A 13,625-nucleotide genomic window follows, 5' to 3' on the forward strand; every position below is an offset into this window, starting at 1 on the left:
GGAGAGGCGGCCATGCAGGCCCGCCGCGAAGAAGAGGCCCTCGCCAGGCGCAAGGGGGAGAAGGAGAAGGAGCGGGCGTTGCCCCCCGTGCGCAGTGCCGCCGAGCCCAGCTCCGAAGGTCGCCGTCCCCTCAACCTTCCCGGCGCCGGCAAGTGGCGCGAGAAGGAGGCTGCTCGCGGTTCCGCCGGCGCCTCAGACAACGCGCCACCCGCTCCCCGGCAAGGCGCCCCCATGGAGCGCACCGACTCGAGCGATCGTGCCAGCGGCCCTCCCCGCATCAGCCTTGCTGGCAATGGAGGCAAGCCCAGCTGGCGCGACCGCGAAGCGGCACGCGCCGCTGCTGGCGGTTCTGAGAACAGCGCTCCCCCGCAGAGGGCGGAGCGTCTGGAGCGCCCGGAGCGCACTGCCTCGGGTGGTGCCCCCATGGGCCGCACCGCCTCGAATCGCGACGACCAGGGTCGTAATGCCTCGCCGGCGCCCGCGACCGAGCAGCTCAAGGCATCGGGAGCCCCTGGCAAGTGGGTGCCCCGGCACCTGCGCAAGGAGTAAATGGAATACGGCTACAGGGGCCGTAGTTTAGGATGATGAAGGGAGAGGGAAATCAGGAGGTTGCGCAAAAAAACCTGCATCGGAGTTCGAGGCCTTGCTTTGGTTGAGAGATTTTCTTACCCAGTCATTCACACGTTGTACTCTAGAGATACGAAGGTCGTCTCCCGTCCTGAGCAGAGAGGAGGAGGCGGCGGCAGAATGAGTCGGCATCTTTGCAAGATGTCGAATTCATGGCCGTAAGGTAATGATCTTAAACGTTTCTCTGAGACTAGTCATTTTGCCTACTCTGGTTCGACCGATGCCTGCCTGTGCCTCGTGATGATCGTGGCGAGGCCCACGTCGAGGGCACGCCCGATGAAGTGCCAAGTCATCTTGTCAGTGACCTAACGCGGTGGTGCAAGCGAGGCCAGCTTCAACGGCGTCATGCCATGTCTGCTAGAACTATGGTGTCTCCCCTTAGCTACCTAGCTAGATGAACTGCTGCTTCTGTCGTAGAGGGGTAATGTCTCCCAAAAACGCCAAACCTACAGCTGGGCCACAGGCAGCCTCTCGATCTCAGCCACACACTACCGATGCTATGAGAGCGAGCGGGCAGGGCGCGCGCGAGACATCTGTCAATACAGCCAGACGTCCCAAAGTGCCGGACCGAGACGCCCCTTCAACACGCGCAAGCTTTGGGTCTCTACAAAGCAGAAATCCTTCTGGGGCTAAGCTAGCAGGCTCGGATGCACGGGTGGGTGTGCCAGTTCCCTTTTCCGGAGGTCAGGTCGAAGTGTGCCGGCATGGGCTAGCCGCGGGGCGAGAGATTTGGGGCCATCTGGACGATACTTGGGACTTCCTGGGACCGCTTACTGTCAGGTAGAACTCGGCTAACCGGGCGCACGTGTCCTGCACAGAACGTGCGCCAGGATCGTACTTGCGTTGCGGTATCGCTTGAGGGAGTGTGGCTCGAGACCTGCGGCGGGAACGGAGACTAGGGCTCAACATGGCGGTTGTCATCCCATGTGGTGTTGGTCGACCTCACGAGCTAACAAAGGGGGTGTTGGGGTGATGGTAGTAGTGGCGGTGGGCTGGGGTGGGTCGGCGGGAAGACGTCTACAATGGCAAGCGGTAAGGGAGATAAAAAGAGCGTTTCATGTCACGAACAAAAGCTGGCTCCGTTGGTAACTACGTCAGTGAGGTTACGATGATGGGCAAGCATGCGTCCGTCACGATGTTTGCCGGGCTGCCGGGTGGAAAGCCGGTGATCAACCGCAAATCATTAGACACGAGAGGAACTCGAGGTCCGGGCAGCGAGGGGGTCATCAAGGAAGAATTGACATAGATTGATGAATGGCTGTTGGCCATCTTGGCCTGCTTGGCTTCGGAACGGAACACAATGGGGTGTAAGCTCCTCGTCTGAGGGTCAGAACTCTCTGTATTCTTTTTTAAGCCATCCCGCGGCCGTTGGTCTTTGATAGTCTAAGTGGATGAGGGGTGGGCAACCTGTAAGCAAGTAGTCTCTGAGGAAAAAAGCAGTCGCGTTTTGCGGCTGCGGTCCGAAATGAACTGATGCTACCGTAACAGTCTCCAGATAGGGTGGTAGGCTACTCGTCCGGGCGGCCAGCATCGCTGTTTGGTCTCTTGAGCCCATTGTTGTCATGAATTTGCTCGTATCGCAGTGTTGTTGCTTGCTGTTTGTTCATACTTTAGGTTCCGTGGCCAAGGCGATGGGACCAGTCAAAACCACCTCGGTGAGTGGGATGGCAAGTAGCGGTCATTGATGCCAGGAGGATAGAGCAGGACAAAGAACAACAAAGAACGAGGCGAGGAGAAACAAAAAGACGAAGAAGCAAAGGGGGGGTTGCAATGGCTAGGGCCACAATGTACTAACATGCCTATAGTTTCTGCCTTTACTGCATCGTACCTGTCAGGCCCCCTGCTCCAGCTGCTGGCTCCAGCGGCAGAGGGCGCTACTGCAGGAACCCAGGAGTCTTCTGCTGGGCCACCTCATGGCGCTAACATCCCCTGAAGCTAGTAGTTTTCCCCCATTGGTCATGCGTCCTGCCAGAAGAGGCAACACTCTCGGGCCACCACCCACCCACCAGTTCGTTTTCCCTCCGACCAAACATCCACCAGACATCCGACGACCAAACAACCCATCGAATCCCTGCCCCCACCAAGGAAAGCCCCCGGAGGCATGTTCTTCAATGTCCAGCAGCAGATCCGAGCCTGACTGTTGAAGAACAGACCAGTCCAACCCGGACTAGGCCAGCATAACCCAACAGGGGTCTCAACCTCACCGATGGCCTGGCACTCAGGTGGATGGAAAAAGATGGATGGATGCCTGTGGATGGCTCGGCAGTCAGTCCTTCCCATGCAACAAAGCACAACAGAGCACAATATGGTCCGTCGTGTGCATCGTCCGGTCATTCGTTGGTTACACAGGCTGCCCGCGGGCTCGGCGTGGTCACCGTACCCCCGGGATGGAAGGAAAAAAAATCCCAATCTTGATCTTGCCTTGATCAAGTTAAACCTATATTCGAGCGAATAGACGAACGATGCACACCTACGTGTACCTTTCCGGGGACACCGTAGAGTCAAAGAGCGATGTCGTATTCTCTGCCGCAGTTCGATGGACCAAGACGTTGCTATGGCCGTGGCTTTGCTTATCTTGATGCTCTGACCTGACTCTATTCAGAAATCGCAGCCATGGGTTCCAACGACGCCTGGTATATAGCCTCCAGGGGTTGGCCGCCTCCAGCTGCCGTCTGTCCCCCCCCTCTCTTCATCTCGTCACGCTTCTTGAGTTCTTGGGGCAGCCTGTCCAGAGACCAGACATTGGTGCTTCAAGTTTGTTTGCTTCTTTGGAGAAGACCTTTGGTTTCTCTCCCAGCCACTCGTTTCCACCTACGCTACTGCCATGGCTCCCATTAAGGCCTGGGCTGCCTTTGCTGCCCTTTCCCTCGTTTCTACTGTCCACGCCTGGCACGTTGAGCTGCCGCCTTGCGTCGACAACTTTCAGCCCTTTGTGAACTCTGGCTGTCACGCAAACACCGATGGCAAGTCTCTGACGTACCGCTCATCCACGAGCTCTCGCGAGATGACTGTCGAGAAGTGCACTGCCGAATGCAAGGGTATGTCGGTCTCAGCCTCCCCAAACTCCTCTCGGTACTGACACATTCCAGGCAACGGATACCGCTATGCCGGCCTCGAGTACTACGGCGTTTGCTACTGCGGCAACACCGTCAACGGCCCCGAGCTTGCCGCCGGAGAGTGTTCCTTTCCCTGCAACGGCGACAAGAACGAGACTTGCGGCGGTGACAGGAAGCTTTCTGTGTTCGAGGACCGTACCTTCCCCGCCACTGACGCCGTGACGATCGAGAACTATGTCGACACGGGCTGCTGGACCGACAACTCCCAGATCGGCAAGTCCCTCTCCTGGCCCCAGGACCAGCTCGACAAGTCCGTCATGACCCCTAGCCTCTGCACCGAGGCCTGTCGCCAGGGCGGCTTCCCCTATGCTGGTGTCGAGTACGGTCAGGAGTGCTGGTGCGGCGCCGTCATGGGCAACGAGACGCGCTCCGTCGATGCCTCGCAATGCGGCATAGCATGCAAAGGCGACAAGACCAAGACCTGTGGTGGCCGCTCCCGCATCAACATTTTCTTCGCCAAAGAGTTCCAGTCCCTCGAGCCCTGCGGCCACCAGCCGGACCGGCCTCCGCTGTCCTCAGCCCCGGTTTCTTCTTCTGCCGAGACTACTTCGACGCTGCTCACGTCCTCGCTGACGATCGTCTCCTCTTCGCTTCCTTTGTCGTCTCCAGCGTCGTCCACGGAGGTTTCGTCGTCTCACCCTTACATTGAGCCCTCCACCTCTTCATCTGCTGCCTCGACTTCTACCACCTCCGTCTCTTCCAGCTCGACGACTGTCGTCTCTTCTACCTCTTCCTCCTCCTCCGCCATCACCACTTCTCTCTCCTCCTCCTCTTCCTCCTCCTCTTCCTCCTCCTCTTCCTCCTCCTCTTCCTCCTCCTCTTCCTCCTCCTCTTCCTCCTCCTCTTCCTCCTCCTCTTCCTCCTCCTCCTCCACCACTTCTTCCTCCTCCTCCTCAACCTCTTCTTCTTCTTCTTCTTCCTCCTCCTCCTCCGCTTCTTCATCCTCCTCCACAAAAGCTCCTTGCACCATGACGACTCTCATTTCCTCCACCACCTCGACCCAGGCACCTCCCCCGCCTACGACCACCGCGCCTCTCACAACCACCCGAGCCACCATCACCACCACAAGCACTAAATCTTCGGCAATTTGTACTACCGCGGTTGTGACCCCGCCCAAGCACGAGTACTGCTGCGGCAACTGGTGCTCTACCCCCATCCCTGATTTCAGCGACTGGGACACGTGCGCCAAGGCAAAGGCTAAGTGCAGCCTCCAGGTTGCGGCTTGCCTGAACCAGGCGGGTTGGCCTGGTGCTGTTGAGTGCTTCAACTTCCAGCAGTGGTGCCAAAACATCGACATGTTCTGTGGCTGGATGTGTCGGCAGGGCTGGGACAGGTCGTGTTCCAAGAAGGACTACTTGAACTTCTACAAACCCATCGGCGACGGCAAGCCCATGACTCCACCCTCGCCACTTCACCTGCGCCGCCACCACTTCCACGACTATTGGTGCGGTCTCTCCCCCCCCCCAAACGTCCCCCCCGCCAAAGGGAATTTGCATCCAACCCTCCAACCCCTGGTACGGCTACGGTCCCGGCAACCCTGTCGGCAAGATTCCCCTCCCCGTCGTCACGTGCAACGACCTCGGGCACGAATTCAAGGGCGGTAACCCATTCAAGATGTACTCAAACTCCGATTCCAGCAAGTGCCGCTCCTACGGGCGCCCGAATGTCCCGTCCGCTTGCGCCGACGCCTGCCGCCAGCAATTCGACAGCTGCAACGCCGTGTATGCCAAGGGTTGCTGGAGTTTCAAGAGCTGGCGCAACCGCCGTGAAATCGGAGCTTCTCATGAAGTGCCCGTGTCTGCAGCGCTGGCTGACCGCTCGCCGAATCTTGATGCTGCCATCGATAAGCGCACCTTCGGCGGATTCTTTGGCGACAGCTTCTGGGATGCCACGAACAAGTGCAAGGCCCAATACAATGACTGCATAAATGTCAACAGGGGTGTCACCGGTGCTGGCGTGTGCTGGTCTTATGGGCAGTGGTGGTAAGATAGTGGTTCATGCCACTCAGCACCGCGTTCTATCGATGCCAGCCGCATCGGCGCAATGGGATGAGATGATGACAGAGGGGGGTGCGGCATCAGGACAAAAAGATTGGGAATGGGGCGACGACTATTTCGGGCTGCATTTTCATGTTCATAAATTAATAGGTAGATGTCTGGATGTAAATTGACGCATCGTTGCTTTGCATGTCTTGGTATGAGAAGCAACGTCGTGTGCCGTGTTGGACCAACCCGCATGCTCTACATCGTCTGTCGAAAATGCTCGTCCATGGCTGACAACCTTGGTAGCCCGTGGCTCCCGGCGTTTGACTTCCTCCACAACTGCGGATGAAATCAAACTGGGCTCGCGAAGAAGACGCACTTTTTTTTTTTTTGGAACGCTATGAGTCGCAACTGGGATCTCGTGTCTTCGGTACGAGGGCACTTTGAGAACCCAATTTTCGGATTCCAATGTTTGCAACGTGAGGGGCCTGGCGTTCAGGGGCCCGCCCAATGCTGGCATATGCAGTCGACAGGTTCGGACAATCCCGCGAGCCACGACAGGTACAAGGTGCTGACGCCTGGCTGAGGGGGGCGTGTACGCACCAAACCTTGACCGGGCGATGATTCCTGGAGCGATGAATCGCGATGCGTGTCGAACGCTTGACATCAGTCTGAGGTGAGCTCAATGGTGCCGGTATACAGGCCAAGAAAACATGTTGACGCAGCCACGACAACGCCTAATGCCCAAGGCATTTGAGTGGTCCCGCGGTGTATGCAATACACGGATTGACAAGTAGCAGCAGTAAAGGGAAACAATCGACCCTGAAATAATTCATGACGAAGGAGGTCAAATGACGGTCAAGGCAAAAGGAAAAAAAAAGGAAAGCCTGAATTGAAGGTGTTGCCCCCAACTGGGATTGAACCAGTGACCTTTGCATCTCTTGCTGAGAGTGATGGTAACCCAGAGCATACAAGTGCAACGCACTACCACTGTGCTATAAGGGCTGAATTGAAATGCAGGGTAATGTGTGATTATTATGTAGTAACGGCGCTAGCCCTGAGGTGGGGAAGCTCGCGTGTTCCACCACCAGTCGTTTGCATCACTCTGCTGGTGGGCTGATACCCTCCTTAGTCTCTGTGGTATATTGGCCAGGGCTCACCCGACGTCGAGGTTGGTGATAATTGGATTAATTATGGGCTATTTGCGCAGTTTTAGAATGGGCCCATGGGAGGGTTTTTCCTTGCGTTGGAACTGTCATCATGTCATGAATTCAAATATCGACAGCAAACGTAGAGCAAAGGCCATCAAGCGTGTGGAATCTCATCCAGGCATACGGCTTGATCACTCGAGCCACCAAATTGCTGAAGCCCTCCAGATCTCAAACAATGCCCCAGAGCATGGCTTGTATTCGCAGAGCAAACAGGCGTAGACGGCAACGTGGAATATGAGGTACCACAAGAACAGTTGGAGCAGGGTGGCGAATGCGAGGGGTAGCTCTGCTGACTACCTTCCCTCGCTCCCTACCTACCTACTACCTAGGTATCCTGCAACACCCAGGTACCTGACTGAGATGCGAACAAAGTCAACGACGTAGCGCAGGGTTCGGATGGCGAATTCGCAAGAGTTCATTCAGCACACTGCATTCTCCTTCCACGGCACTCAATCGTCGTGCTTCCTACACCTCGATCACCCACCTTCGTCAACTTGCGCTCATCGCGCTCATCACGCTCATCACCGACGACCCCTCCAACCTCCACTTCACCACTCGTCCTCCACGCTGCGGTATTCAGTATGCACCCACCACCACAGCAGCTCAAAGCGTCGCTCCAGTCAATGCCGGCGACCGGCGATGCGTGCTGCACATGCGCCGTACTCCTAGCCACGGCCCCGCGTTACACATCAGGCTCCGAGAAGCCCCTCCCCGCGCCCCGCGCTCTGCCATGCTGCAACCGCACGATCTGCGGCAGCTGTCTTTACGTACGCCGGCCCCCCCTCGGAACCCAAGACTATTCCCACGCCCAATGCAAACGGCTCGCGGATGGGCTCTGCTTTCTCGGTCTAAACATGTCCAGACAAACGCTCGCTTCGCCCTCTACTGCCCCTACTGCCAAACCTCCACCGCCGCCGCCGCCGCCCCGCTGCCCTCAGGCCTCAGGACCACCCGCGACAAGTCCTCCCTCGTCCTGCCGCCGCGGAACGGCCTCATCCTCCACCCCTTCCCCGCCGTCGCCGCCGCCCGCCGTCCTCGAAGAAAAGGCTGACGACACCATCCACCACCTCGACCACGCCACCGACACGCTGACCTCCCTGTCTCTGGCCTATAACGTGCCGGCCCAGGTCCTGCGCGCCCACAACAACCTCCCGGCCGACCACCTCCTGCCGGCCCGCCGCACCCTTCGCATCCCCGCGAGCCACTACCCCGCCGGCAGCCCGAGCCTGAGCCCCCACCCCGTCGAGTCGGCGGACGAGATCCGCCGCAAGGCCGCGCTGCGCCGCTTCATGGTCGCGTGCAAGGTCGCCGACTATGACGTCGCGACGCTGTACCTCGAGCAGGCGGGGCACGACCTGCGCGCCGCCGTCGAGAGCTGGGAGGCGGATGCCGCGTGGGAGAGGGCGCATCCGCAGGAGACCGCAGGGCTGGGCGGGAAGGGTAAAGGCAAGGGCGCGACCCGGGGCGGATGGTGGAAGATCCTGTGACCGCACCACGTGCTCCGCTGTCACGCAATAGTCGCTTCATGGATGCAGGCGTGCTCGCGACAGGGGGGGATATCACAAGCCGAGAGACATAGTAGGATAGGTGGCGTTATTAGATATCATTGCATCATTACAAAGGCTGGGCCACCAGGTACACAATTGTTACACCCGTCCCTGTGCTTTCCTTTTCGCTACCTCGTGAAGCAAGCCCGTCCGTCGCGACGGCCTCGTAGAAACCCGGGCCCTCCGAAACGCCCGACCGCTTCCCATTATGCCAAATCAACTATCAACATCTCCTTTCGCTGTAGAATAAAACAAGTCGTACGCCTTCAACGCCAAACAACGTGCCTTATCCCGCAGACTTAGAATGCAGAGCGGGTGCGAATATCCGAGATCTTCCTCTCAATCTCCCTCACGGAGCGGTCCAGCTCACCCGCAATCATCTGCTTCTTGTCGTTCGGCAGCAGCGTATACCTCTCGCAGAGGTCGCCGTCTATGACGCCCTTCACAGGCGCGTAGTAGCCACGATACATGAGATGATCGCGGCCCGCCAGAGGCGCGTCTTCTGTCCGAAGGTGCTGCTCCAGGGTTTGGAAGAAGTCTGCATCCTCACGGGTGACGAAGGGGATGAACACGCCAATTGTGCCGCTAATGCCGCTCCAGAGCAACACATCTTGACCTCCGACCACGAGGCTGGTCTTGGTAATGCTCGTGAGAACGTCCTGCGAGTAAAAGTGGCTGACGAGGCTCAGTCGGTGAGCGTGCCGTGGAGATAATCCCTCGTGTTCGTTAAATGCAGGCCCGCTCCTCTTCATCGGCTCCTGCTGGCCTTTTCAGCGCGCGCACGATAAAGATGTGCGAACTTGTCGCGCAGCGACGATTCGTAATCGACCATCGTCGTGCAGGTCATCCAGCGCGCAACCGTGTCATCAACGAAGGGGATCAGCTTGTTGGACAGAGCCTTGTAGACGACGTAAGTCACGCCCTGCTGGACATCTCCTACGACGATTCGACTGCCTTGTGTGCTTAGTGACACGATAAGCTGCGGGGCAACATCGGCCTGCGCTTTTCTAAGCATTTGCTTTTGACCGAGATCGTAAATCCTCAATGTCTTGCCGACACCAGCGACCAGTCTTCCCTGGAAGGCGAGGAGGGCCGTGGGCGGCTCCTCTACCTTGGTCTTATGGATAAACTCGAGTTCTCGACCGTCCTCGCTAAAACGATAGATATGGATGTAACCCTCAGTGAACTGTCGGGGGTTGACAATCATGTCCTTGCCGGTACCAACAACCAGGAAACTTTCGTTGTCCTGGCTTGTGAAAGGGACAATGGCCGCACTGACTGCTGCTTCGTTGTTGTCGAGATCGACGGTCTGTAGCGTCTGGAGCTCTTCAGACAAAGGGTCGATGACGCTGATGCAAGAAGCCCAGCGGCCCTTGGCCCTGGGATATCCAAACTCTACAGGCGGCAGTGTTCGCGCATCACCGTTGACCACGCTGGGGTCTGCGAGGAGCTGTGCCCTCAGCTCTGGTGGGAGCGTGTTGTTGTCCGATTCAATAGTGTAGAACATGGGATGTTCGGGGTGCTTGACCATTCGCCTTGGTGTATAGGTCAAAGGGATTGACTTCTGAGTCAAGGTGTCGCTCAACTTTTCGATCGCGAAAATCCTGTATTCTGTCAGAACGTACTCAAGCTGATCATCTCAAAAGAAAAAGATAATTTGATAGCATGTTTCAGTAGGAACAATTGGTAATAATGCGTAAAACCTCAGTGCCGTGTTGGCGTAGGATTCCAGTTCTCATCATCTCATGCAAGAGGAGTTTGGGGGTGAAAAAAAAGAGAAACATACCTGAGAGATTGTCCTTGGATACCGACGACACCTTCCTCGCACTGCTCGCTGCTGAAGTTCCAACCCCACTCCAGGTCAACATAGTTCAGCGGCGTGACGACAAATCCTTTGGTGATCGGGTCGGCATAGCCGAGCCATGGTCGTGAGCTCAAGCCAAGAACGCAAGTTCGGCCTTGAACTGTGACCTGGAAAAGTTTGACCGGCTTGGGACCGAGGAACTTCTGACGCGTATCAGTGAGTTCGCCAGTCACTTCATCAAGCACAGTCCTGAGGTAGACGCCGGAGTGCAGACCAATGTGTAGGTAAAGTGTTGAGCCGCCAGAGGAAGAATCCTCCATGGCTATGACCGCGAGTGATGTGGGAGGAGCGGTCAGAGCCTGCACAGATTTGCTCTCCAGAGTGGTTTCGGGGTCAAGACTGAGAACTCGAACAGTACTGTCGTCGCAGCCGACTGCGAGGAATGAACTGCGGAGCCTGCCTTCAGGAACCTCGCCCAAACTCAAACATGTGACGGTGCCAAACATCTCTTTCTTCTCATCGTACTCAGCGAGGGAACCGTCCGAGTCCATCTCGAAGTAGACAATTTCACCAGAGCTCAGAGCGACGGCGACCTGGTGCTCGTTCGTTGTAGCAGCGACGATAGATCGATGCTGAGGGGCCGCCCACTCGTTCACCTGACCGTTGCGGATGTGTCTGATGCCTTTCGGGTGGACCTGAATCAGGCCTTCGCCACCGAGGAGTTGGGCAGCCAGAGTTGGTACTGAGGTCAGGAAACCCGAGTCATTAACTTCTTCAACGGTCTCTCCAATGCTCAAGACCAGCGTGGCGTTGGTGAAAGATAGCACAATGTACGCGTCGTACTGGTCGCCGCGGCTGAGCTTCAGAGTCCACACAGCTGAGGGGATGCCGGGAAGCTCCGAGGCGACGATTTCATTCACCTCCAGGCCATGCTTGAGGATTCTGAATGTGCTCCTTGCCCCATTACCGCACGCTGTGTAGATTTGAGGAGCATCCTCGCCGGTAAGGTTGGCCACCTTGCAGTCGATGAGAGGGTTCATCGAATCGATGCTCTCAACCAGTGCCAGGTTCTCGAGTTCCCTAGGGTGGAAGAACACAGCCTCATACGACTGCTTGGGATCGGTCGGGAAATCGTCACTCGAGAATTCCAGCTCTTCGTCGTCGTCTCCAAGCTTCTCGAACTGGTAGAACTGGTAGTTGCCGAACTGACTGGCAACGTAAAGGAAACCGCTCTTGAGAATGCATAGGCTGGACGCCACAGGGATGGTGTCGAAGTACTTGATCTTTAGGCGCTTAACCTCACCCGTAGGATTGCCGTCGCGGTCTTCAATCATATCGATAGTGATCTTGAAGAGGTCGCCATCTTCGGTCTGAAGCAAGAAGAAGAAGGCACCGGCGCTGCCCTTCAGCTTGTGCATGACTCCCGCAACAATGCTACGCTTCCTCGAAGGGTCCTCGGTCGCGCCACGCCTGCGTGGAACCGGTACCCGGAAAGCCTCCTGGTTGGAATGTCGGTAGGTAATGTTTTCCTCTCCGCAGACGAGAACTCCACTGGGCCCATCATTACCACCAGGAACTTGGAAGAGGAGAGAAGCAGTGTTATCGACGGGCTCCGACCATTTTCGTACCACGTGGTTCAGACCAAGGTCCAATTCATAGTAGACGAGTTGGGTCTCTACATCCAAAGCAGCCTGTCCTGTCGGATCTTGGTCGGCCTCGGTGTAGTCTGTCTCGAGCGCGGCGAAGACGGGGTTCGCGTAGCCTACGTCCAGTGCTACCATGGACAGTACGTGGACGCCAGGCTTGTGGGCCTCGAGGGGCGAAGAAATGGTGAGCTCGGCTTGGGAGTTCCGGTTGAGAACATAGACGAGCTTGTTCTTCTCGAGCGATGCAATCAAGCACGCTCGACCCTTGGGATCGCAGGCGAGGAACTCGCCAGGCACGACGCGACGAATGCCAGATTTGCCAAAAGTCTCCAGATGAAGACGTTGGAATCGGTTTTGCGCCGGGAGGTACTCAATGATGGCAATCCTGCCAGAGTCCGTCGCGAGAATGAGGTAGTCTGAAGAACAGCTTTAGCGCGGTGCTCAGAAGACATCTGCCGCCAGCCGAGTGGATCGCTGAGACTGCATGCTCCGGGTAGGAGCACAAGCTTCTCGAATCACTAACTGAAGCCTCAAAAGGGGAGGGGGGAGGAGCAGGGCGGGGTGGGGGGCGGACCACGAGCGACTTACCCTTGTTGCTTCCGGCAATACGAAAGGCGGCCATGGACCGAATGATGCCGAATACATCGTGCGAAAGCACAGTGACGACCTTGCCTTGGGCGGCATCAGGTCGCACGAGGGTGATGCGCGACCCAGAGGCGGTGATAATGTATTGCTCCCTGGTTCCAGCGAACTGGCCCAGGACGGCCAGCGTGACGTTCGTTGGCGGCTGGACCGTCAGGGAGTAGAGAAACATGTTCGAGGTGGTTGCCATGATGACAGCTGGACCGCAGGTTGCCTGCGCGGCATCAGTCTGAAGTCCAAGTTGGAAATCGGGGGTGATGAGAAGGCGCAAGTTAGGGGGAAGGTGAAGAGCTGGAAAGGTGAAGAGCTCCAGGCACGAAATTTCAGAGCTCAGGAAGCGTGGATTGATCAAGATAGCGCGAAACGTGGGGGCTGGGAGCTCACTGAGGCCAATCAACAGCATGTGGGGTACATTGGAGAGCCCGGACCGATGATTGAGCCGGATGATCCTCCAAAATTTCGGGATCATGGTTGCATGGTACTTTGGAGGGCTCTGCTCGAACCACCAGATCGCTCCCGAGACACACTTGCTCTCGTTGTTCGGGACCACCACACCACTGTCATGGAGCCAATTCTGAGGGCTGCGGCCTCTGGTCTCTGCACACGATGCTCGACCACCGCAAGGAGGCAATTAGTCGCCGGCAGACCTGTCGCTCATATTGCCCGCGCTGTGTCGGCCCACTCCATCCGTGCCATCCACTCGACAACGCCGAGACGATCGAAAGAAAACGCCGCCCCGGCAAGAGGCTTTGCCTCGACCTCCAAGGCTTTCTCGCAAACAGCTACAGCTTCCAAGACTATCGCTACGGAATATCAGCCTGCCCTGAAGCAGGATAACCTCTTCCATTCGTACTCGAACAGCCCAATCCCAGCGATTCGTCGCCGCGCGGCGTTCATGAGGCAGCATGCCTACTGTTCTCACCCCGACCACCGGCCCACGCGGGTGCCAACCATCGCGCAAGACGGAGAGGAGGCGAAAGAGGGCGGTAACATGGCGCCTGCTCATGTCGACTTTGAGTGTCCCGACTGCGGCATCCCGGTGTCCTGCAG

General features: G+C 57.3%; 4 protein-coding genes and 1 non-coding gene across 5 annotated transcripts; 3 read left to right on the forward strand and 2 right to left on the reverse strand.

Moving 5' to 3' along the window:
• Positions 1 to 12: 12 nt before the first annotated feature.
• VDBG_08762 (conserved hypothetical protein) lies at positions 13 to 549 on the forward strand (the record flags this gene model as incomplete). The annotated part of the gene is made up of 1 exon (XM_003000920.1): positions 13 to 549. The coding sequence occupies one exon, from the start codon at positions 13 to 15 to the stop codon at positions 547 to 549; it is 537 nt and encodes a 178-aa protein (XP_003000966.1).
• Positions 550 to 3,451: 2,902 nt separating this feature from the next.
• Positions 3,452 to 5,729, forward strand: VDBG_08763 (conserved hypothetical protein; the record flags this gene model as incomplete). The annotated part of the gene is made up of 3 exons (XM_003000921.1): positions 3,452 to 3,665; positions 3,717 to 5,187; positions 5,381 to 5,729. 3 exons carry the CDS (start codon positions 3,452 to 3,454, stop codon positions 5,727 to 5,729), a joined length of 2,034 nt encoding a protein of 677 aa, XP_003000967.1.
• Positions 5,730 to 6,627: 898 nt separating this feature from the next.
• VDBG_15185 lies at positions 6,628 to 6,730 on the reverse strand. Its single transcript has one exon. It is a non-coding gene; the product is annotated as a tRNA-Thr (tRNA).
• A 787-nt stretch (positions 6,731 to 7,517) lies between these two features.
• On the forward strand, positions 7,518 to 8,423 carry VDBG_08764 (conserved hypothetical protein; the record flags this gene model as incomplete). Its single annotated transcript, XM_003000922.1, has 1 exon — positions 7,518 to 8,423. One exon carries the CDS (start codon positions 7,518 to 7,520, stop codon positions 8,421 to 8,423), a length of 906 nt encoding a protein of 301 aa, XP_003000968.1.
• Positions 8,424 to 9,231: 808 nt separating this feature from the next.
• Positions 9,232 to 12,765, reverse strand: VDBG_08765 (pre-mRNA-splicing factor rse-1; the record flags this gene model as incomplete). Its single annotated transcript, XM_003000923.1, has 3 exons — positions 9,232 to 10,087; positions 10,270 to 12,349; positions 12,522 to 12,765. 3 exons carry the CDS (start codon positions 12,763 to 12,765, stop codon positions 9,232 to 9,234), a joined length of 3,180 nt encoding a protein of 1,059 aa, XP_003000969.1.
• Positions 12,766 to 13,625: the final 860 nt, after the last annotated feature.

The sequence above is a fragment of the Verticillium alfalfae genome, genomic scaffold (genome assembly GCF_000150825.1).
Source record: "Verticillium alfalfae VaMs.102 supercont1.13 genomic scaffold, whole genome shotgun sequence".
Lineage (NCBI taxonomy): Eukaryota > Fungi > Ascomycota > Sordariomycetes > Glomerellales > Plectosphaerellaceae > Verticillium > Verticillium alfalfae.